The sequence below is a fragment of the Macrosteles quadrilineatus genome, unplaced genomic scaffold (assembly GCF_028750875.1).
Source record: "Macrosteles quadrilineatus isolate MER2022 unplaced genomic scaffold, UCM_ALF_1.0 Scaffold_2__2_contigs__length_208266976, whole genome shotgun sequence".
In the NCBI taxonomy this organism is placed as follows: Eukaryota; Metazoa; Arthropoda; class Insecta; order Hemiptera; family Cicadellidae; genus Macrosteles; species Macrosteles quadrilineatus.
The window spans coordinates 110,348,465-110,375,554 of record NW_026542595.1 but is presented as its reverse complement, the minus strand read 5'-3'; the positions used below and the strand labels follow the sequence as shown (position 1 = coordinate 110,375,554).

Sequence of the window (27,090 nt, the reverse complement as noted above, 5' to 3'; positions counted from 1 at the left end):
ATGTTTAACTGTATGATTTCAGCTCTGATTCGTGGTTCTCCGGGCTCAGGCCAAACCGTGTGCACGTTTCCATTTGTTAATATGTTGTGTTATTGATTTAATCATTATTTTACAAACACTGTTAATTTTAAGTAACATAAAATTGATAATTTTAAAAACATATTTCGATTATTTGTCTTTTTATATATAGTTTTTTATTGTAGTCTAAATTAGGGGCTATGGCCCCTACAGGCCACTAGTATATATATATATATGTGTCCATCCGCACGATAACTTGAGTAATTTTTGTCCGATTTTGATAAAATTTGGTTTGAAGGTGTAAGGCGGGATAAACTTGAATGAGTTCGCGAACCAGCATGATCGGACTATGGGAACGGGGGTTTATGGGGGGTTTTATGGGGTAAAAATAGGTTTTTCCCATTTTTGACCCTAAAAAAACAAAATTTCACAATTTATTTTTAAACCATTTTGTAGAGCTTAAAAAAACAAATAATTTAGTATATTGAAGCGTTATTATGCGTCTAATTGTTAAGTAGAAAATTCAAAAAAATTGTAATTTTAAAATTCCCATGTTATTCTTATGGAGAATAAGTCAACTGTTGTAGTTTGCTTGTTTATGAACATATTTTGATCAAATTTGTAAAATACATTAATTTCTTACTAAACCACAACATTGGTGATTTTAATATTTTACATAAAAAAAACTTTTTTACCCTCCCTGTTGCAGCAAACCTAAGTACTCATTAAACTAATTCTGTTAAAATAGGGAATAAATGTGATATTTTTAAGGAGACATTTTAGTTTAAATCCAATCAGGCAGATGGAAATTCGCTAAGTCTGCAGGTTTGCTGCGGCGGGGGTATTAAAGATCATGAGCTAAAAAAATATTATTGGTGATGTTAAAATTTCCTGTCAACAGGTAGGCCTACTGTGTGAGTGTGAACCTTTTTAAACAATACAAGGGGGGAATCAGTAAAAAATAAACTAATTTTAATCTTTTTGAAGAAAGATTATAAGTGATTTGAAAGAAATAGGGAGAATCTTAGAAAAACATCAATGGCTCGTAAAAACAAAAGATAACTAAACATTGGATACATCAGTTAAATAAACACCTCCAAAGTTCACCCATTCACTATTTACAGGTCTAATGATAACTAAGGACCCATATTTTAAATGTTTTAAAATCAATACTTCACTAAAACTAGACCTAATTTATGTTCTTGGATCAGTTTTTAATATATTTTTTTCTTGAGTAGTGCGAAGTAAAAGAAAGATCATGATTTGGTTGGTAGGACTGAAAGTTAAAGTCTTGTGTTCTGACCCAATAAGAATAAGAAAGTTTATTGCCGTTTACCAGGTTGTATAAAATAACTATGGTTTTAATATTCACAATAACCTAAGTAGGTTACACATATGGTATGATATCATCATCATTGCAGTTGTTTAGGAATCATAACTTCACAAGGTTGTGCGTTGTGTTATTAATATTTGTATTTTCTCTTTTTTTCAATTTTATAACTACTACTAAGCGATAGGTAACAGAAACATAGAACCGTTCATAAACAAGATTTAAATTTTACCTTCTGCTGTAAGATATGTCTACCTATACAACAAAGAGAAATAAAACTTTAGTTCTACTCTCACCAAATTTTGAACAAGGAAGGTAACATTTCAACCAATTATTACAATTGAGGCAAAGCAGCATAAACGAGAAGTGAAAAGAGCAATAAACTGCTTTCTAACAATGAAGCTTAACATCAAACAGCCTTCCATGGAAGAGGCTTAACAGAAATTCAAACTTCTTGAAAGCAAAATTGGAACTTTTTCGAACTTCGTAACAATATTCTCAAATAAAAATATTTTTTAGCTTACATATCTACTTTTGAGCTTGAAAGTTACCAGTTACCCTACCAAGATTCAGAGTAAAAAGTTGTAATTTTTTTACCTAATGTAAAACAACCAATGACGACTATTTGGTGACTTATACGAGTAATAATCAGTTGTTTTGTTTCATTGGTGTTACTTAAAAATTGTGTGCCATTGTGTAAGGATTTTTGGGATATAAAATTTTAATATTTTTACTCAAATTTTCACTTGTGCCTACAGTTGGTCCTTTAAAGTTTGTAAAATAATATTAAAGTTTTATTTTGTTCTTTTAGGTTGTAGCCCAGAATTGTTTTCCACATTACTTCAGGTTAACAGGTGGCTGTACCATTATCACTTAGACAAAATCCATTGGTGATTGGCGGGATTTGGATCTGGAACCTCAGAGACAGCAAAGTCTTACGCTTTACCACTAGACCAGCTCCCTCCCCTATGTCACTGTTAATGAATTTAAAAAATATAAATTTGACCATAAAATAATTACAAAAGCTTTATGAATAAACTCTTTCTAAACATTTTTTCTCAACAATTCACACTAAAGGTCATTGTTGACTTTAAATACTACAAGTAGACTACTCATCCTATTAAATAAGTGTTTTTTCAAAAGTTTGATGACTGTTAACACATTTTTTAAGTTTCTCTATTATTTCAAATGTAAATTTACACTGTGACTTTCATTATAAAAACTTTGATCAAGCAGTAGTCTAGAAATTGAATGATATATTTTGAACAATCATTTGTAATAATTTTAAAGTTAACAATGAATATCTAGAAAACTTTAAAACACTTAAGCGTTACCGGAAATAAACATGCTTTTAATCATCTTCAGCTGATCCATAAGGATGACGAACTCCTCTGATATTATATTTTAATCTGAATAATCGTTTAAAAGCCCCAAATATAGCTTTAACGGATCAAGTTATCAGTCACCAATTCAGCAAGTGATTCTCATAAGTGCAAACCACTTTAACTATCTTCTGTCATTGAAAGAAACTAAAATACGTTTGATTTTTAATCATCTGTCAAAAACAATTGAGATTCATTCGTTTACATTAATTTATCAGAACTATTTAGATACGGCAAACTTTGGTTACGTTAAGTGATATAATACAATGAGTGTTTTTGTCTCGAGATAAATAAATGATGTGATATAGGTCAAAGTTTTGTGTACTTTTAGCAACTTACTTTTTAGAAAAGCTATTTTATTACCGTTGACTTTGGATATGCCTACCAAAATAGATATCTCATTTAGACCAGTTGTAGCCAGTTTTTCCTAATCTAAAGCGGTGTTTACATCAGAGTTTACAATATATTTGTTAAACAAAAGTTTAAAACAATCGGAAGAACGCAAAAACATTTTCCAAATTTTTATAGTGAACTTACAAAAGAAATTAAGGTTAAAAAGTGTTTTTTGAAATTCTTGTGATTTTACCCATAAAACATCATAGTTACTCCCACCTCTTACCTATCATAATGGTTTCTAACAAGATAATGGGAGAATGAATGTGTCAGTTCGCTGATACTAATTTTATCTTAAAACTGGTAATAGCTTTGACATAGGACATGTATGCTTCACAGTTGTAGTTGTGTATTCAAAGATAATATTGATCTAAATGTGTCATGGTTGTCACTTTCTTGGCCACATTTTAATAGCTTCAAATCAATAAAAGCCCTTCAACTAGTAATTGTTGATGGCAACTCATCCTTTCAAAGGTCACTCAATTCATTGTTGAGTATTTATCTTCATATTGAGTATGTTAAGTTAAAAATACCCCTGTTGTAGCAAATAAGCAAACTAAGCAAATTTCCATTGGTCTGATTGGATTTTTTTATAAATATTTTCTTTTGTCACGTTCATTCCCTGTTTACAAAAATATTAGGTTAAAAAAAACACCTAGATTGGCTTTTAAGTGAAGTGTTAATAGTTAACTGTATTATAAAATAATTTAATTTGCCAAATTTGATCAAAATAAACATGATCAAGCAAACTACATATAATAGTTTACATTTTTTGCATCAGGAGAAAAGGCTACATTATTGAAGAATGGACAAGTGACGAGTCGAGGTTTCAGTGGATATAAAAACACCTTTGTGGATTTCAATGGCCCAAAAGATTTCAGAGAAATCTAAGTCTTAAGTAAGACAAACCTTTAATTATTCCAACAATGAAAAGCTTTCTTCCTTCAAAACATCAAGAATTGGATATATTCCAGCGATTCTCCATTATGTTTGATCTTCAATTCTGGGAAATTAAATTAAAAGAGGAAAATCAAACTAGGTTAACCTAACCTAATTTTGAAACTGTCTACAAACAGGTGTAAAATTATATTGCATTGTAAGGTAGTGTTATTTCAATTCATGTCCTACAATTATTTTCAATTGTGTGGTAGGCCTAAATTTATTTTAATTTTCTGTATATATTTGAAGCATTTTTATACGGCAGAACCTTGATAACAAGTATCTCATGTGGATCATCAAATTAGACTTATTATCGAGGTTTGCAACATGTCATAAAAGGGTGACAGCTTTAACTTTAAGGCTATTTCAAAATGACACTTGTTATCAAGGCCACTTGTTATCGATGGCCACTTGTTATCGAGGTCCACTTGTTATCAAGGTTTCAAATTATTTACCTTGGCACCGAGTTCCCGCCATGGCAGAAGGTTGGAGTGATGTTCACAAGGGCCGACGAACACGATCGGTGGATCATCCAACGACAACGCATGGATCAGCTTGTGTACGGCTCCTGTACAACCGTGGCCCGCAAATATCACCACGTCTTCCTCCGAGGCGTGCACGGCATTACGTACAACATCTCTGGCCTCGTGTCTGTAACAAAACAACACAAGTCACACAACTTGTAGCATAAAAACAGTAATGAGAGTTTTGCTTATCCGATCTATAGTTATTTAACGTCCCATGTTATTCGACTCTCCTGCAAATGATTTTGTACAGTGAGATTGTGAGTGCTTTTTTCTGAGCGGTTGAGACCTTTTACTATCCCTGTCTTTTTTCAAAAGACACTGGTCAATCTTTATGCACCTTCACTTTTTTATACTTTCTATTATTTTAGCGCACTTCACACCACACATTTTGTAACTCCTATGCTACCCTCAACGTTTTAATCTGAGTTTGAGCGAAGATTTGTGACTGAATGGACTACAATAGTACTGTTTTTACTTTGCAGACTATATTTTTGTATACATATTTTTGTATACAAATGGAGAAAGTTGTTGATTTTAATGAAGGAAAGAATTGATTTAATTCCTCAAACACAAACATTTAAAAATAGTACATCTCAGAAATTAACTGACCACTTTATCTATTCCTTTTGGGCAGGAGTCATATACACAAACTTATTGTTACATGAAAAATATAGGTAATATACTGAAATGAAGCCTTGTATAGATAAAGGCTGTAAAGGTTTGTTTAAGGAGAAATTTTAATCATATAATGATTTAATCATGTTTGCAGTCAGTTTAAAAATTGTTTCCTATGTTAATCAAATTTTCTGCTAATACGGCATTATTGATGCCTGTTTTCGCTGGATCATTGAAACTCTGATATGATTATTAATCTACAAAATTGAAAAACACTTTACAAGCCTTTAGTGAAATTTATTGTTGAAAATTTCTCAAATAATTTGACAATTTTGTTTCGGGAACAAAATATTTCTGCATTTATGTGTTTGAGACACACTAGAGCCTATAAACATTGTGGTAGGTTGTTGCGCACAAGTCGATGGAAATGGCCGTGGAAACCTCCCGAGAGCCAAAGAGTAATAAACGTCAAGAACAGCAGCTCCTGCAGAGTTGTTGTCTTTAGCAAGCCGAGATGTCAATCATGCTGTTTATATAACTAACCTTACATGAATTGCTACACAAGACAAAGTTTGGGTGAAAACCTACTTAAAAATTTGATTATATTTTGTTTGTTTAAGTTCAACAAAATGGTTTTAAAATAGATTGTGCATCTATGTTTTGAGGGTCAAATATGTGAAAAATCATCTTTCTTCCTATATAACCCCATTCTAATAGTACAATCCTTCTCGTTCGCAAACTCGTCCAAATGAACATATGTTTGTACAAAATTACATAAAATACATTTTTTCATATAGGTTTAGACCGCTTTCCCAAAAAGTGATTTTCGTGTACCTCCTTTATACCTTTTTAAAAATTCCATAAGTTTTACTAAATCAACAAAATTTTTCAATTTTAAAAGTTTAATTAATTCTTTACCAACTTTTAAATACATGTTATTTATCTACAGATTGATGGATACCATAACTAACAAAACTTTAGGTTAATAGATGGCAAATATAAATTCAGCATAATTTGTAAAATTGACTAAAACCTGTTACCTTACGAGCAAAAAACAGCTGATTTTGATCATTAAGCTAAGAATAAATTATCCTGGCTTATGAATCAGCTGACCTCAGTGGGTAACAAACCAGTCACATTCATTTAACCATTTAACCATTCATCTTATCCTTAAAATATACACTCATGTGTCATCGTTGCAAAAATCCACTATAAAATATTCTTGTATCTATATATCTAAATAAAACAAACCAAAAGATAGTGTTAAAGCAAACAGTAAAATTCACAGAAATGTAATCTTTACTTCAAGATATTAACTCGGAGTCTTTCCTAGTTAAAACCGAGTAAAAATACACCAACGGCTTGTAAAGTTAATCAAACAGTCTAGAAGCTCGTAAACTGAATTGCGAAAGTCACTTCACGTGATAAGTGCAAGTACGCCACATGCACTAGCCTGCATGCTTCCATTAGCAGTATTGCAACACCTGTATTTTCATTGCAATTTGTGGATGGAATTTATATCAGCTGATCAATTGTTATACCAGCTGATCAGCTTACATAGAGTTAAATATGAGTTAAACTAAAAATGTATTTCCGCTATCATTTATTTTAGTTCATAACCAGCGCATGACTGATTGTAGAAAAAATTTTAAAATCTAGATCTGGAAAGATTTTGGAAACGTTTTAACATTGAAATCTTATACTGTAATTGTATTGTCTACGCAAGTGGCATGTTGTAGGAAATCATTGACGAATTTAAGTGAAACTGGTAAAAACCTCATTAATAGGTAATTAATCATTACTTATTACTTCATTAATTGATATCATGACAGAATCTGTATGTACAAAATTCGCCTATTGGGTCTGATGATGATTGGAGTGTCCCATCAAAATCGATCACCACTTACCATCTTTTATATTTACAGTCTTGTAAGTTAACAGGACAAGTGTAAACATATGTTTCAAAGAGTTATTACACATATTGTATTCAATTTCCATATGAATTTATAGTAGCCTACGCACGATGCTATCAAAAAGTTATTTTAAAATATTTATGCAAGGATTTTTCAATATTTTCCATCAACACGTACCTGAAGAGTGTTGACTGCATCGACGTAATCGTGGTGGTGGTGTGAGTGTTGCCATAGAGAGGCAGGACTTCTCTCAAGATGTAGTCTTCTATGAACTGCAGAGATCTCCCGGAAGCTGTATAATCGCAGTAGACCACTGAAACAGAACAATTTGTAAGAAATCGCTGAGAAATCAAAGTATGTCTAATCTTCATAGCAAAGCCATATCTTTGTTTAATTTTCTTTTTAGATATTGGCATAGATAAAAACATACTCCCTTAGTAGATTTCTCATCCTTATTAGCTGAAGACAATTTTATTGTTAGTTCTGTGTTGTCGCATTGCAATGGTTGTGTTTTGTCGTTTAACCAAATAAACCGGTCTATTCATAAACAATAACTCATTCCCTATATAACCAAACAGCAAATCACAAATCATGAAATTAACCCAAAAATAATTTAAGCAAAATTTTTTCAACACAAGTGACCAGTGTCATCTGACATGAACTAGACACGAAAAACAAGCTTCAAAATTTAAAATGTGATGAGAAGTCTACTTGTGTTGATTGGTGAGTTAATATTTAAATACAATTATTGGGAACATGATGCCATGCATAACTTTGATAAGTAAACCATAGATTAAATAGTCCCCTTATATGTTCTGCCTGGGCTACCCCAGAGCACTAAAGTTTTTAGGTACACTAAAATTCCAAAAAATGTGTTTTACCAATAATGCTTGACTAGTTTGCAAAAATACAGTACACTGAAATGTTTATCTGTATTTTAACCCCAAAATAGGGTTAAAAATCTTTTAGCTGCTTTAATTTCAAAGATTTTCCAAGGGGTGGCAAAGATGTTTGCATTGCATCCCAGGCTTAAAGCTGGTTTTTTCTTTAAACAATTCTGGACCTACTAAAAATATTGTCAGGTTTAGCAAATCTAATAAAGCAGTCTATAATCAACTTCTACAACACATGAAAAGATTAAATTGTTGCTAAAAATAATTACACTTATTGTAATTCTGTCATTAAGTAATAAGAAGATTTGAAGATAGGAAGTAGATTCTATTTTAGTCACAGCACCATGACAATAACAGAATTACATGAATAGTATACTTCATCACTAGGGCCTAATCAAGTGTCATATTTTAGACAAAGTTTAGACAAGTTAAAAAGTTTTAGACGGGTTTAGACAATTCACACCAAAGGCGAAAAATAAGTAAGAGTCGAAAAGACACTTTTTACCCGTGAGATGAACTATAGTTTTCTCCATACTGCACAGTTCTAAATAATTATCAAAACAAACTTTCAATAACTCTTTTTCCTTGGCAAAAGAGCTCCTAAAATAGCTTCCATATTGTTTTGCTAAAAAACAAACAGCTGTTGTCCCTTATTGTAAAAAAAATATAGACACAAGAGATATTACTCCGCCAATGCATTAATATTGAAACCACTAAGATAAATGCACATAGTTTAAATATTGATAAAGAAGTATTCAATACCAAACAATGATAAACCAAATGAATTATTATAACAATATAAAATCATCTTTGGGAACTATTTTCTTCAGAAAAATCCACGGAGTGAATAATAATGCACAGCTGATGTCCTAGAGTCCAGCTGATTTTCCCCCTGAAAATAAACTACTTTAATCCCTAAACTCATATGGAAAACATCCGTTTGGCCATTCGAAAACTAATGTTACAACCTTGTCCCAATTGCGCAGATATAAAACAGATTCAAAGAAGTTTAAAAATAACCTCAGACTATTTTAGTGCTTCCAAGATGTTAATTAGTCAAATGCAAGTCCTATTAATCCGTTGGCTGCATTTACACAAGGACCATTGAGAGAGTTCACTGCCTGAAAACCAAAACAGAATTGCGTCCGTGCTTGATTGTGGACGTCCAAGAAAAAGATCATTCTACATTTCCATGAAATAATTTGATAAGTCGTACTTTTATTCGTGTAATATATTTTTGAATAATTTAATTCGTTAATAATTCGCTTATTTGACGTCGTATCAAAATAAATATTGCATATTCATGATCTGCTTGTCATTCCGGTTAATTTGAGTACCCACATGACGTGTTTTGATAAAAAAGTCGTTGTTGGTTTTCTAAATTTTTCGGCGTTTTTCGTCGTTTCCCACGTAATTTTCTTAATCAGCGTTGAATTTAGAGTAGGATGAAAAAAGAAATTCAAAAATCGGGTGCAGACCCTAAAATGCATATCAAACGTTTACACTATCAGATAAATTTATGCTCACCAATAACGTTTCCTCGACTTTCTATTTGTATAAAAATTCCGTTTTTTAGGCTGAAATCACATATGCATTACTCAAATACTCAGTTTTGTTTTGAACTGAGGCCAAAAAACTCATAGTGCTCTTACACCATGTTTCAATAGTTTTGGGAGTTAAAGGTTGCCAATAATTAGAACTAAATTTTGAGATAGTATTTCATATACGAAACTGAACCTCAAATGAATTTCTGCACCAAAAATAGATTGAATACGACTCAAGAAACTCAACAAACAAATCCAGATCCGAAAATACTCCGAAAACAACGTATGACTCAACGAATAAACAGTGCAGAAATACGCCGCTGTAAAGTTTAGTTCCGGCAGTCGTAAGTCAGGCGGTTTATAATCCACCAATCAGCGTAGAGTGTCGGTGGGTGTCGCGAAGATGTTTTACATAAATCTCCAACTTTACGATCCTCTTGTAGCCAAGTGGTCACGTGATCGACCGATGGACAGACTAAGCCAACCGGTCGGAGGAGAAACTTAAACAACTTCTCGGATTGAATTCTTTATCTCTTGAATAGCTAGGTGTGCATTTTGCGTTTCTTTATGCTTTGTGAGGTAAAATAAGAATTTTTGACATGACAGAAACGGAGATTTATTCCGTATATAACAATTCACATTATCTTTTTTATTTCTTGACATTTTCTTTTCTTTTTCTTTATCTTTATCTTTTTCTTTTCTTTTTCATTTCTTTTTTCTTTTTCTTTGTTTTCTTTTCCTTTTCTTTTATTTTTTCCTTTCTTTTTTGTACATTTTCTTTTATTATTTCCTTTTGTTTTCTTTCCTTTCCTTTTTCTTTTATTCCTTTTTCCATGTACAGTATGTTTTCTTTTATTTTTTACTTTTATTTTCTTTTCCTATTTTCTACGTCAGTGGCATTTTAATAGAAGTCAACGTGAGGTCAAACTCTTATAAGGTAAAGTGGTCCAAACTCATATTTTTTTTTTGTAGCTGTGCCGGGGATTGAACCCGTGCCTCCACACCGAAGTCCAAGAGGCTAACCACTAGGACTAGGCTAGCAACACACCCAAAAGTCTGTAAAATCGGTTATTTTCCTCGAATTATGCATTTGTTTCTGGACCCAGACACCAATTGTCATTGAACTATTTAAACCACCAACTCACCTATAAGGTGTTGTTCCTTGTAGGTTATGAACTTTATGACCACAGCAAAGGAAGGTAGCTATTACTGTACTTCCAGGAGTTCTGGAACAATTGTCTTTGCAACAATGATAATTTCGTCAAGGTCAAGGCACCAGTTTATTACTTAACTACAATTCACTAGTTTTCCTTGTTTGGTGTCGAGAGGCATCACAGAACAATTCTTGGTCAAATAGTTAACGAAAATTATTCAAAATGTTTTTGAGTATGTTGGCAAAAACCATATTTATAGATTAGAATATTTACATTTTCTTATTTTTGTAAATATAACGTAACTATCTTGTTATGTCATATGTTATGGTCTCTTGCATTTTAGAAAAGTACACATAAATAACAGTTTTCATTACTCTACACACGAAAGTACACTTTCTAAACGTAAAATGAGATAAGAAAATAGGTAATTCCCGCTACTGCACGGAAAAGTTACATAACGTTAACTTTCCGTGCGTATGTACTGCACGGAAAGTAACCGCTATGGGATTTTGCGGTGCAGTCAGATCAGCTGATTGTATTGTTGTTGAAAACACATTCCTCGCTTATATATTGACATTGTCAGTTAGGTTATGTTTGTTGAGATAGATTCTTTGAACTATGTGTACTAATATGGATAATATTCCTGAAACTTTGATGAACAGAGCGGTAAGTGTAACAAACGAATTATTGCCTGATGTGTCGCGTTTAAGATACGAAAATGAATACGATAAGCTTTGTACTTGGTGTCAAAAAGAAAACATTAAACCTAGCCAGGTTAATGATGACATACTTCTAGTCTATATGTCAGAACTGTCGAAAACTATGAAACCTAGCACCTTGTGGAGCAAGTATTCAATGGTTAAAAATGTCTTAAAAGTAAAAGAAAATCTTGGAAATTTAAAATTTCCAAAAACAGTTGCATTTTTAAAGAAAAAGTCTGTTGGTTTCAAACCTAAAAAAGCGAATGTTTTTACATCTGATCAAATTTCTCAGTTCATGATCAACGCTCCCGACAAAGAATGGTTGTTAAGTAAAGTAATTTTGACGTTTGGCATTTTTGGAGCCCTTAGGCGAGATGATCTATTACGCCTTAGCATAAATGACGTAAAAGATTATGGCAGTTTCATTAAGGTTACATTGAGAGATGGTAAAACACATGCTAGCAGAAGTTTCATCATTACAGACGATGAATGTACGTATCAACCCTGCCAGCTAGTACGTAAATATTTGTCTTTACGCCCATCAAAAATGACGAGCTCTAGACTTTTTGTTGGCTTCAGGCAAGGCAAGTGCGTAGCACAACATGTCGGGAGTCATACGATTTCGGATGTTCCCAAAAAGGTCGCCCAGTACCTTAAGCTAGAACAGCCTGAATCCTACACAGGTCATGCTATTCGACGCACATCCGCGTCAATGCTGGTGGAAGGGGGAGCGGATTTACTCACACTCAAGAGGCACGGAGGCTGGAAAAGTGCAACCGTTGCTGAAGGTTACATTGAGGAGTCCATAAATAGAAAAATTGATGTGTCTAAAAAACTTTTTTCAAAACCAAGTACTTCAATCTCAAATCAAAACAATTCCTCTTTGAATTTACTTCCAATCAGAGACATTACTAATTCAATTTCAAATTACAACAATTCCTCTTTGGATTCACTGCCACTCAATAACATTTCTAACAATGATGAAGAGGTGAATCTGGTTTCAAAACAATATTTTACAATCGACGATGTAATTTCATCAGAAGAAGATACTGTGCAAAATCGCAATTTCATTCAAGAAAATAATAAAGTTGATGGAACACACTCGGAAGTCAATGTTGCAGAAATGAGAAAAAACCTAAAGCTACCACAAAAAATGTTAAACATAAGTGAAAATCAAAACTGCGACTTTAACATACATTTTCATTTTCATTAATAAAGATTTATCAGCGTGTTGATCCTATGTAATCATCAAAGGTCTCTTTCTTTATTTGTTTATTTATCAGCTTGTTCTGTAGTTAATTTAATAAAGATACTTTTTTTTACCCAAAATAGTCTGTTTTTCCTCAAACTATTGGCCATGCAATTATTAATAAGTGCACGGAAAAAACTCATAACGTTAAGTTTCCGTGCTTATGTCGAGGTACATACACACGGAAAGTTAGCGTTATGAGTTTTTTCCGTGCACTTATTAATAATTCAGAGTTGAGTTTTTTTTCATTAGTTCGGTTTTTTCTCTTAATACTAAGTTAAATAAACGAAAATTTTCATGTTTTTATAAGTTTTCGGTATCGTAATGAAAAATAATGTTCAATACTCGCCTCGAAAGTGTCATTGCGGGGCACGATGGCGTTTCCAGCGCTCGGCTTCGCCTCGCGCGAAAATGCCATCTCTCCCCGCAATGAGTCACTTTCCAGTCTAGTAATGAAAACTACTATTTCACAACTAAATAAAAAATTGTTGAAGTTTGTATGGTATAACCTGTATTAGAAACAAAGCACTTTCAGTTCACAAAATTTAGGTGGTTTTTTCTATCCCCTTCACTTGATTGAAAACAAAAGCTCAACTGCTGAGGTTTGTCTAAAAGACAATCATCTGCAACATATACTGTAGTAAGCAAAAATGTAGTGGGAGAACTTTTCCTAAAACCGGTTAAGTTTGTGAATGGACTCAAACAATAACAACAATGTTTTAAAAACAATTTTAACACCTGGTTTCAAGTAAAACAACTGAAAAACATTAAATTAAATGAAGTCCTAATACGAACGAATAAGTATAATGCATGTAAGACTTGCTCATCATAAATTCAACAGACAGTGACAGCAAGTCATGTGTTATGTACAGTCTCAGAATACAAAATACTAATTGTGAAGGAAGATGTGTCGAATTGTAAATACGACCTTGAAGTCATATTTTTGCTACCTACTACGACCCACGTGAACTAGGGTAGCAAAATACAGGTCGAACACATTTTAAACTTGAAATACTGCCAAAATCTTTAGTCAGCATTTTGATAACATATCAAGTAAGGTCAAGAAATTTCTTCTAGGAAGTTTGCAAGACTCACTCTTGCTAGGTCACAAGGAAATTGTACATTTCATTAGTAGTGCCGAAAGTAACATTTTACGGTTCGCGCTTGAGCACCAAATTTTATGTTAGAGGTAAATCCAAAAACGGGAATATTGGAAGTGCCGGAAAATCACTTTCGGTACGAGATATGAACAATATTTTATGTACTGTAGAACAAAATCTAACGCCAGGCACATACTACAGAATTTAATAATGTAGTAATTAATAAAACTCACAAAACATTGACAAATTGATACTCAGATATTTTTTAAGTTTACACATTTTAATTTAATTTAACAAAATAGTAAAGAAAAACTACTTTCATCCCACACACTGAAAGAATATTATAACCAGTATACAAACAAAAAATTGATATTAAAATTCAGAAAATCGATTTCTCAAAAGGAAATTTGATTTAACAACTCAATTTCTTTAAAAACCCATCATGAGTAATCCGTTAATAGCCATGTTTTGATCTCCTAGAATTACACCTTGATTCTCGATCATTATAAAGTACTTGGTATTGGGTAATCTTTAAACCTTTAACTATGACGTTGGGAATGTACGCAAGTAACCGATCAAAGGTTTTTGCAAGAAACGTAAACATGAAGTTATATCGATTACAGCTTAGGTTCGTATTTGAAATCTCACTGGCGAATTTGCAATAATACTATAAATCCCAATTGGTAAAGAAGAAGATCCCAATAGGTCAAATAATATTTGACAAGTAAATTCGTAACTCCAACCCATGCAGAGAGTAGGTACATTAAATATAGTCTACATTAAAGTCTACATTATAGGTCTACATTAAGTATAATAAAGATTATTTCTGGAAATTGTTGTTCTTTTCCTATTACTGTATGCTACCTCTTATCATATCATTCTGATTTTCTTATTGTTCAATTTTCCTCTTCCAGCTACCTAGAAATGCAAAATAAATTCCATTATGTAGAAACAAAATATTTTGTTCCTAGTTTTTGTGAAACTTCCAATTTTTAATCTATAAGCTTTACTATTTACCACAAATTTCTTAATTAGCATAATGTTAACATTTTCATTTTATTCTTAATTATGATTGAACTATTGTAACTATGATTAGTTAAGAATGTATATTACTCAACATTATTAATAGTTTTGAAATTAAGTTCCAAATTATTGTTTTTGTAATATACAATAAATAATTGTAAATGGTAAGTAGGTCTAATTGCCCGGTACCATATAGGGCGGAGTGGGACCGGAGGTAATTAGTAATTACAATGAGTAATTACAATTAGTTTTTTTTTTTGTGTAATGAGTTTTTTTTTTTTTTGTGTAATGAGTTTTTTTTTTGTGTAATGAGTTTTTTTTTTGTGTAATGAGTTTTTTTTTCGTTTTTTTAATGAGTATTTACAATTAGTTTTTTTTTAATGAGTATTTACAATTAGTTTTTTTTTTTTAAGTATTTACAATTAGTTTTTTCTTTCTTTTTTTTTTTTGTAATGAGTAATTTCATTTAGTTTTTTTTTTTGTAATGAGTTATTACAATTTTTTATAAATAATTGCAATTAGTTTTTTTTTTTATTCGACAATGTGTAATTACCAATTAATACACATGTTGTAGGTGGCAGAGGGTACTCCTCCCCTTCCTTAATTTTTTAAGTGTAATTATTCTTTACATCTTGAGAAATCATCGTGATGTTGCTTCCCACACACTAATCCCAGGCGGGGGATACTCCTCCCCTCCAGCGTTGTGATCTTCTCACAAAGATTGAAAGGGAACCTCCACAAGCTCTCCCTTCGTCACCCTCACCACATGTTTCAACATAATTTATGACGTCTAGACACGCGGGTGCGTTGGACTCAACAGAGAGGGTTCATCGCAGACACTATTACATCACTGTCTTAGCTAAGCTGAGACAGTATGGAATAGTTCTAATTATTAGTTTGTTTGTTTGTTTTTTTTTTTTTGTTTTTTTTTCTTTTTTTTTATTAATTTACATTATTGAGGAACCAGGAAGTCAAGCATTTAATATATTATATTTAACTTAATTCTACTAATACTAAATCTATTGGAGTCCTCGGCTTCTTATTTCTGCGTCCAGGTTTACATATCGCTGCAACGCCATCCGTACTGTGTCCTGTGTGTGAGTGTCGCAATATGTCCGTAATTCCCATTCAAAGGCCACATCAGTCATTGCAGACATCAACTGCGACATACTCATTGTCTTCATTAGCGACTGTTCCCATCGTACTTCAATCTCGATGCAGGCTTCGATTAGAGTCATCTCACCAATATCTTTGATGACATTGTCTTCAGCCTCCGCCGAGATAGAAGCCTCGATTAACTGCTCATCATTAATATCACTTCCAAAGGACATCGTGATGTTTGCTGGAGTGTAGGACGAGAAATGACGCCAAGATGAGAGATCTCCGCTCTCATCCCCTCCCCCTCATCCCCATCATCCCCCTCTCATCCCCTTCCTTCCAAATAACAAATCCCAGCCCTACATTAAAACATCATTCTGCTTCCATTAGTCGTGTAGTGCGGACGGACTAATCACCAACCCACTTCTACAGTCGATAGGTGCATAGCAGTATCGAGATTTTGGTTTAAACTCTCAATCATAAAATGTAAGTACATATCATTATGTATACTATATCTATATTTATTGTTATGTATTTCATATTTAAACAAATGTAAAAAAGAAGTGACTAGAATTACTCCAGGTAATTAAATTTACTAGGAAGAAGAAGAGATAAATATATAACTTAATATCGCACTTGGATTAAAAAGTTTAGATTTTATTAATTTTAATAGTTGTACATAATACAACAAATATTTTATAGTTTACGAAACTTATTTTTATCTTTCAATATATTTATCCTTTAGTATGATAGCAATAGAGTATTGAATTATCTTTGAACTCTATTGTTAAAATACTAGTAGTAATTACATACTTTATTCATTAATTTTATTTCAATACCAACTATTTCACAGTAAAAATATGAAATATATATTTATCTTTTTGTCACTTTCCTTGTACTATAACAAAACAATATATCATATTTCATTTTATTTCAAAACCAATAAATTAACAATATTACAAAAAGAAATTGACTAAACAGAAGTGCTCTGATCGTAGTGAATTGATATGAATTGATTGACATAAAAAAAAAAACTAATTAGATTCATTACCTCAAGTGTATGATATTAAAAATATTTCTCTCGCTTGAAAAAAAAAAAAACATTAAAATATTGCATCAAAGGTTTTTAGTATGTAGTTTAAAATTATTTGTTTTGGGTTTCAGATGATGATGAATATTAACACCGTGCGTCGTAGTCTCACTTGTGCACTCTGCGACAAGGTATTTACGCGGAAGGACAATTTGATGCGTCATACTAGAGTCGTACATCACGGCACAACTGTAGCCTGTTCTGTCTGCGGGTCATCGTTTGGACGAAGTGACGATTTGAAACGTCATATGCTGAGCGTACATCGCCAACAACCACCACAACCGGAGAATCCTGCGTTTAGACAGAACATGGTTACTACTACTACCGTCACAACTAATCAGCTTGTACCATCCAGCGCCCCCGACTTCAATCCAAGACCAGGACCATCGACTGCCCCCGACTACATTCCAAGACCAGGACCATCGACTGCCCCCGACTACATTCCAAGACCAGGACCATCGACTGCCCCCGACTACATTCCAAGACCAGGACCATCGACTGCCCCAGACTGTCCGATGATAACCCAACCCACTGTACCACACCTTATAGGTACGTTTTAAATAATAAAATCACCAATAAACTGTACAATCGTTTTAATTCAATATAATTCGATACATAACCTTTAGTATGATAGCAATAGAGTATTGAATTATCTTTGAACTCTATTGTTAAAATACTAGTAGTAATTACATACTTTATTCATTAATTTTATTTCAATACCAACTATTTCACAGTAAAAATATGAAATATATATTTATCTTTTTGTCACTTTCCTTGTACTATAACAAAACAATATATCATATTTCATTTTATTTCAAAACCAATACGTTTTACTATTTCACAGTCAAAATATGAAAAATATATTTATCTTTTGTCACTTTCCTTGTACAATAACAAAACAATATAGTATATAGTATATTCCTTATTATTACACTCTTTTGTTTAAAGTAAAAATATTTTTTTCATTAAGTGTTAGTATACTATTATTTTCTGTTTACTAGAAAGTACAGTGGGGTTGGTTATACCCCTGGCTATGCTCGGTTGTTGTTAATTAGGTTTAAACGTAAAAACAATATCAAAACAAATATTTTATAGTTTACGAAACTTATTTTTATTAAAAACAATAAAAATTCAATCGCTGAAATAACAACAACTCTGTAATTTAATAAATTGAGATAAACTTTAAGGATCTTGCTTAAGTTTAAGTACTACTCACACAGAATTTTTAGGATTAATATATATATATTTTCTTTTTATACAGACTACACATGTGACGGTTGCGGGAGAACATTCTCCAGGAAGGATAAATTACGGAGACACACTCGCTTCAGCTGCAGGGGTAACGGATTTGAGATACTAATCAATCAGCCAGAGCCCAGCAACATCGTAGAGCCCTCACCCGCCCCACCATCCATCAGTCTGTCATCACCTCAGTCGACTAGTGACGAGGATGATGTTAATGACCAGAACGAAATTCCTGACAATTTGGCTCCACAAGGGTTCGAGGAGATTGAGACGGCGTTCAAAGGTCGACTTAAAACCTATTGTTTATCCGAGCCTGCCGAAAACACCGTCTCACTGCTGGAGTTCCTCAATGACATTCGAGATAAGGTAATCACACTCATGCGGACTATTTTAAATCACACTCATGCTATTAAGTGTAATATATTTGTAGAATGTGAATTTGTAAATGTTCATGGTGATACATGCAGGCGATCTTTCAAAACTAAAAATGTGCCTTTTTTTCAATCGTCTCACATTGACGAATTAGTGCAAGAGTTTATTCAAAATGTATTATTAGAAAAGGAAACATGTGAAATGAAAGGATCTGGCTGGAGCTTTATAAGGGTTTTGGACATGCAAATCCGTGTAAATGTCTATAGCCCGCTCAAAGGCAGTTCTTTCATTCAACTGCCGCATGATATCGCCATTAAAAAAGCAACGGTTAATGTGCTAAACGATGCGGATGAACGTTGTTTTGAATATTCAATACTTTCCAAATATTTTGATAATCGTCAATGTCAACTAACACCTAACATGTTCACAGCAGAAATTAGAGAAAGGGCAAATTTAAACTTTAATGACTTAATATTCCCTGTAAGTCTTAACCAAATCCGCACGTTTGAGCGCAATAATCCAGGTGTTAGTGTTAATGTGTATGGTCTGGATAAGAAGAAAAAGAATCATTTCATGGACCCGGACAAACACATTGTCTACCCTCTTCGTGTCGCAGATCGTGAGTTGGCCAATCACTTTGACCTACTCCTTATAACAAACGACGTCACTACCCACTACGTTTGGATCAAGAGCTTTACGAGATTGGTTTCATCCCAGCTGACTCTAGGAGAACATCGCCTTTACATATGTAAGCGCTGTTTTGCACACTTCGATAATCGGCCAACGAAGTTAGGTCTTAGAGGAGAGGAACGTCTTTTGGAGCATCAGCGATATTGTTTTAACAATGCTCCGTTAAGAACTGATCTTGCGGAAGACAAAACAATACATTTTAAAAATTTCGAACGCACTCAACGAAGTCGATTCACCATATACGCTGACTTTGAATGCGCACTCGTACCTCTTGAGCCTGAACAAACAATCGATCCTCCGCCAACTGTTCCACCGCCAGTATGGGATCCCGCATTAGCAAGAGGAGCACGTCGAGACCGACCTGGTGAAATGCACAATGCCAGAAATGTCCATGTACCATATGCATACGCCTATTACATTCGAGATGATAATAGAAATGTAAGTGATGGTGATACTGATGACAATGATCACACAGCTTTGACGTTCTCCAAATTGCGTTTGTACAGAGGTGAAGATGCCGCCCAACACTTTATCAAATCGATACGGGATGACGTACAGAAGATTGGTGATATAGTGTATGGGCAACGTCTGCCGAATGACCCTCCACGGTTAACACAGGTGGAAGAGGATTCTTTCCGCGAGCAAACAGTATGCTACATATGCAAGCGAGAATTCACAATACTCGACCCCCGTGTTAGAGATCACGAACACTCTCCTCCCTATACTTACAGAGGAGCATCACACCGTTCCTGTAATATCCGCCACAAGGAACAGGACACTATCAACATTTATCTCCACAATTTATCCAATTACGATGCTCACTTTATCATCAGAGAGCTATCCGTTGATAAAGGAAATATAAATGTACTCGCAAATACGGAGGAAAAGTATATCACATTCTCCAAACGATTTAAATATCCGGGAGCAGGTCGGCAAGGTGGTCTCAAACTACAATTTGTTGATTCCTATAGGTTAATGTCAAAAGCATTAGGGACATTAGCATCAATCCTGCCGGCCGATAAATTAAAAATTACAAAGTCACGCTACCCCAATCAAGAACAGTTTGATCTGCTTAGGAGGAAAGGGGTATTTCCGTATGAGTACATTTCATCGATGGAGGTGCTCGAAGAAGATGTCCTTCCACCAAAGTGTGTATTTGGAGAAGGAGTGAGTGATGCGGATTACGAGCATGCGCAGCGAGTATGGGAGAAATTTGACTGTACGACCCTCGGACAGTATGCTGATATCTATTTGGCGACTGACGTATTGCTATTAGCAGATGTGTTCGAGGGATTCCGAGAGATGTGTCTAACACATTACGGATTGGACCCAGCGCGTTATTTGACACTACCATCATATGCTTGGGACGTAATGATGTTCAAGACAGATGTTATCCTTGATACCCTACAAGATATTGATATGTATCTGTTTTTTGAGAAGGGTATTCGAGGTGGACTGACCCAATGCGTTACTAGACACGTTGTTGCCAACAATAAGTTTACCAGAATGGAAACAATTGGCAATGACCGAGACGGTCAGAACGCAGCAGCATCAAGTGAATATTGCGATGAAAGAGATGACGATACATTTATAATGTATTATGACGCAAACAACCTTTATGGGTGGGCAATGTCGGAACTGCTCCCTCATTCCGAGTTTGAGTGGTTATCACGTCAGGAATGTGACGACTTGGACATTGGAAGAATTCCAACAGATGGTGAATATGGATATGTGCTGGAAGTAGATCTAGAATACCCCAGAGATCCAGCACTGCACGATCGACACAGGGATTTACCATTCTGTCCCGAGATATGCAAAGCGCCGATTAACCAACTCCCATACTCGTTGGAGGAAATTATCAATAGTGGAGCAGGAAAATCGAAGAAACTAATGGCCACACTGATGGATAAGAGGGAATATGTAATTCACTATCGCTACCTACAACAAGCTATAGAGAATGGATTACGTGTAACTCGAATCCACAGAGTGATTCGTTTTAAACAGTCGGCATGGTTGAAACCGTACGTGACTATGAATACCGAACTTAGACAGCGTGCTGTAAATAAATTTGAGGTAGAAATGTTTAAACTTATGGTAAACGCTGTCTACGGTATGAGTCTTCAGAATGTGCGCAAACATCAAGATTTAAAGATTGCATCATCCCGCAAAACATATACAAAGTATGTAGCAAAAGCTAATTTCAATGATCGTATTTGGTTAAATGAGAATCTTGCCATACTGAATATGTCAAAAGTGCGGGTAGTACTGAGCAAACCCGTCTACGCAGGGATGTGCATTCTGGACCACAGTAAGAGGTGGATGTATGGTTTCCATTATGACATGGTAGATAGGTATGGAATCGATAGAATATCGATGATTTACATGGACACCGATGGCTGCCATTATTCAATACGTACTAAGAACGTATACCGCGACATGTTAGAACATTTGGACGACTTTGACACCAGTAACTATCCCCGGAACCACATTTGTTACGACGGAGGAAACGCTAGAGTTCTGGGGAAGTTTAAGGACGAAGCTGCCGGTGTGGCCATTAAAATGTTCATTGGTCTGATGTCGAAGCTGTATTGTTTCACGTATAGCATCTTAACGTGTGCGCCTGAAGGAGACAACGGAGATGGTGCCAACTGTATACCGCCGCCTGTGAAGAGAGCAAAAGGGGTAAATAGAGCAGTAGTGAAGCGTGATCTCACCATAGAAGATTATTTGAATTGTCTGTACAATAAAACTACTAAAAGTACAGACAATCAACGTTTTCAAAGCCGTCACCACATTTTATACACTGTTGTGGTGAAGAAGCGCTCACTGGCACCGTTTGACGACAAACGATACGTAATGCCAGAAGATGGTATCAACACGCTACCTTGGGGACACTATGCAATACCACCATTAAGGGTACCACAGATACTTGAGGGACCTTAACTACTGCCACTGACCCTTTAGTGGATACGATACTCTCCAATTGCGCCACAACCTCTGTCCCCATCATAACTGATATATTATTATTGATTAGTAGACCAAGGTCCGCATGAGTGTGATATTAGGTAGAGTTATTTATTGAACAGTCTTCATTAGTATTAGATTTTGAATACAATTCAAAGATGTTTTGATAAATAAATTCTTTAATTTTTTCCACTTCAAAGTCACGTGTAAATATTTCTAGTCACTGACTCCTCAAAAGTATGCATATATTTGTAAATAGTATTTTAGTTAATAAACAGATATATTTATTTCACAAATTCTGATTGTAATTATTTTCCTATCATTCATAGTATAATATTAGACTTTGAACAGCATTCATAGACTCTGAACAGAAATATTTTAATAATAAAGGGGAAAAAATCATTTTGTTTTCACATTTAAATAATCAGAGTCTATGCGCTTTAAACTAAACATATGATAATAATGATGATGAACACAGGTAATAAAGTATAACAACTGAAAATATTGTTTGACAAAAGGAAAAAGTTTATTGGTAATAAAAAAATATATATATTTAAAAATATATATAATTTACAACAGTACAGTGATTAGTTTGTCTTGTGATACATTTGAGTAAAGAGTCTTTTGACGATTCTATCATTACGATCAGTAGTGTGTTCATCAAAGAGTTGAACAAAATCCATCATCTTCATACTGAAGTGTGTGCTGCAATACAGGAAAACCAAACAGTAGTGGGCGCAGACTGAAGACGTATCACCTTGAAGTCGGTATGGATTGTACAGGTAATGATGAGCGTTGTGTCGCAGGAATGTTTGATATAGTGGTAAGTATGGCGGTTGGCCGTAACTATCAAAATATTCAAGCATCCCCTCTCGATTCAAATAGAAAGCCACCCAGTGAGTCCCACCTTCATTGTGTGGATCAGTGTTTACAATTATTGCAGTGTGTGGTGAGATGCGTCGTGGGATTCTGTCAGCAGCGTAGACTCCAACATTGCGCACAGGAAGTGTGGCTAGATATTTTTCAATCTGTAGCGTGTTCATTCTACAGTATCATAACCAATAGTAGCAGTAGATGCTGTTTTTGTTGTACTGGTAGAGGTGCTAAAACAAGAACAGTAGTAGGATCTCGCATCTCCGCTGGTATCCAGACATTCGTCCAAATTTGTTGTCAAATGCAACCAACCACGTATTGCGACACAGTTGGTGAGCGCACATCGACTGTTTGTAGACTTGTGATTTCGACATCGTAAAACGTTTGTTGACATTAAATTATTGATTGAAGTGATTGATTCGCAACCAATTGCACCGATATCGATTACATTGGTAGTAACAAAGTCCATCACATGATGACGCTTTAAATATTCTTTCTTTTCCAATCCCTTGACATAAACCGTCGGTCTTTTTGATATACAATCAGTCAATTTGTTAAAAAGTTCGTAGTACGCAATATCACCGAACTCCCATCGTAGTCCGTGACAGTGTTTTGTGAGCCAGTAGCTTTCCCTCAGTTTTTCATCTGATAACTCTGATCGATCGTAAGGTGGTTTAGCAATATGATGCATAAGTAGTACGCCGGTGTCGGCTTCCAAGACGCAAACTTCCTTCAGTGTATATTCATTTTGATTGTCCTTGAAACATTGAATGTCCACAATGATGGGTGATGATATATTCAATTTCTTGAATGCTCTGCGTAAACGGTCCATCTCAAACGAATGTTTATTGAAGACTGATCGATTAACCGCCAAAGTCCACAATTACATTGCGCTGTCGATCAATCTCGATAACATTGTCAAACTCGGCATAAACCAAACAGTTGACAGTTTCGGTAAGCGCGTCGTCGAATCCGAGTTCCATTCGAACACTACCGTTACGCACCAGATTCCAATGTGTAGTGTCACTTGCAGATAAATCTGGTGTTAGGTCGAATGCCATCAGGCAGTATCCTTGACCAAAATCTTCCCTACTGATAACAGTGCCGGCATCGCTAAAATGTACACCAGAACCGGAGAACATCGAATGATATGCCATAACATATTTATCCTTTGATTTTTCAAAGTGGGGCTGTAACGGTTTTGATGGAACTTGTTCTCCGTCAACATATAGACAAAAGAAGTTTGTTTTAAAATGTTCGAAGTTGTAGGGATTCTTTTTAAAATCTCCATTGTATGCGGCGTTCGTAACCATTCCCACTATGACGCGTTTCGGCACTTGGCCGAGAAACATATTGTCCAAAGTCTTGTTACGTATTCCAGAGGGTAGTGTGAATGTTTTCAGCTCCACTCGTGTGATTGGATATTTTGCCGTACCAGTCTGGAGTGTTTTACTGTGCGCCAACAGTGCGGTGGGACTTATTTTGCATCTTCGAATCCAGAGACTAATATCGACAATATGTACCTTGAATTCACCAGCACTGGCCATAATGGAGAAAGCATCTTTTGATCGAATAAATTTAAATCTCAACTCTACGCCATTTAGCATGAACTTATTCTGATTGCAAATATCCACATGCAAATGTCCGAGCATATCAATCTCACGGCTTTTATTAGTTAGTTCCCGTCTCGCTTTGAGTCCTTCATTTTCTTCCGCACAATCGTTCATGTCAATTCCATCGTCAGTGTACCAAAGACTGCATGTTAGATGTGATTTTCTAGCATCGTATCCATAGTTCATTAACGTTTCAACATACGCTCGATATGCGTATGTGTTGTTTTGGGGAGTAACAAGTTTTTGATTCATAAACATATCAACTTGACTGAATAGTGAGTGTAACCAGTTATTGACCGGCCCAACTGTTTTCGCCTCTTCGTCAGTAGTGACCGCAGTTCCGTTAGATTTAACAATAGACGCGGTCAATTGTATCATTGTTTGTGAAAGGTCAGTGTATTCATCACCATTACCCGGAACTACAAACTCTATTGGCGCATCATCGGTCAATGTGGATATTGGTTTGTACTGGACCCATTTGCCACTTTCAATACTCGTCTGCGTAGGTGGTAAGGAGAATAAATCCAGCTCGGTTTTGACACACTCACATGATTTTTGATGTAGGAACGACATTTTTTTTCTCCTCCTTCTTTAACTAACTAAAAATATCAATAGACTTCGAATTTTTACTGCGACGAGTACGTTTCTTCGGCAAAGTCACCTTCTTCCTTGGCTCTACTCCTCCTCGTCGTCGTATCCTCCCTACTAGTCTCTTGTGTTTCACTCCTCCAACTCTTCTTCTTCTTCTTGATGTAGACGTCCGCACCCTAAGAAGTTTAGCCAACGACTGTGGTGTAACAGGCTTTCTGCCACGGCCACGCATTGCGCGTTTCGCGTTATTCTTACGCGTTACGCGTCGTTTCCTCGCGCCAATGTCGCCGCCTCCGCCGCCATTAAGCATAATACGTTCTATCTGTTCGTCAGCTTTACGTTTCAACGATCCAGTAAACTCTCTAAGTCGTAAGTTGGCGGCTGATTTTGGATCTGTAATTTTACCACCTGCCAGATCGGTTAGGAATCCAACACTGGATCTTAACGCTTCTTGTCCCACCGATTTTGCTCCGGACTTGATCAGTGGCGCGATAGTGCGAATCATACCGCCCAGAAAACTACCGATTCCATGTCCTCGCTGATATGGTGCACCGTGAAATACTCGATCGATAGCACCGCCAGTCTGTTGTAATTGTTGCCGTCGGTAGTATGCCAAATAGGGATCATTCAGATTGATTATCATTATTGCTGCTGTTGCTGCTGCACTCTCCTAAAATGAAGTTTCACGTACGACGTTCCAAACATGAATGGCAGTTTTTTCCCTGTGTGATCCCTCAAGTCGATTTCCACTGTTTCAAATGTGGATTTCATAACGGGTACATAGTGCGGACTTGTGAATGACACTGAATTGTACGAACCGTACTTGTACGTATCTATATTGATGTTGACTATATTCAATAATGGCGCTGTAGTGTCGCCGATAAATTGTGGCTCTATCAAGTCGCAATACACATAAATGTGCGCTGGAATACCCAATGCGAGGTTTGGTGCTTTAGAACCAATCAATTCGGTAATATTGGGTTTTAATATATTTTTCTCGTCATAATCGAAACCCAACTGCTGTGATAGTTTCTCACTCAGACTCACATTCGATACGTTTTCGTTCATGATCCTGAGTTTAACTCTGTTGATTCTCGTGTCGTATGAAAATTCCATATAATCGTGGATGTCTTCATGTTTGTTTATTGTATTCAATAGATCATCAAGATTCCTATAGTATCCGCCTGTAATTTTAACAGCGAACTGTTCTGTATCACGGATCGTCGATCTCGCTAGTAAACTATCATACTGAAATCGTATTGTTTCGTCATCAACATTGTTTTCATTCACCACAAATGAACAAGGATAGTGAATGTCCACCAAAGCCAACTCCCACTTGCCGTCTAATTGGATGTGTTTGGACAAGTGTGTGGTATAACTGGTCACTGTATTTTGTGGGAAATATTTCATAGAACTATTGCTGGGCAATGTCATAAAAAATTGACTGATACTACTAGACATGCTGTATATCGTGCGCAGCTACCCAAGAGTTAAACTCGTCTCCGTAACCTTCCCACTTCACTAGGTATCGCTTACTGTGTCCTCGACCTTTAGTCTCTATTATTTTATCAATCTTAAACAAGTGATTGTCGGGTAATGTAACTTTTTGTATTTCCTCTTCGTAAAACTGTCCATTCAATTCTTCACCATTGAGATCGGTAAGTGTGTACAAAGGTAGTGGCGTAAACACATTCACTCGATGTATCGAAAACACTTCTTTACTCCAGTTTGTCTCGTAGCCTTTGCTAAATCTCCCTTTCTCCCTGGCTATTC

At 35.1% G+C, this 27,090-nt stretch overlaps 1 protein-coding gene across 2 annotated transcripts in view; it reads right to left on the bottom strand.

Moving 5' to 3' along the window:
• LOC128985628 (uncharacterized) overlaps positions 1–27,090 on the bottom strand; it is a 140,643-nt gene that overhangs the window by 33,327 nt on the left and 80,226 nt on the right. For both annotated transcript variants that reach the window (XM_054405339.1, XM_054405340.1), the window contains exons 2-3: positions 7,295–7,430; positions 4,518–4,713 (exon numbers count right to left, since the gene is read on the bottom strand). In XM_054405339.1, the coding sequence (XP_054261314.1) occupies positions 4,518–4,713; positions 7,295–7,430 (332 nt within the window). The remainder of the gene's footprint in view (positions 1–4,517; positions 4,714–7,294; positions 7,431–27,090) is intronic.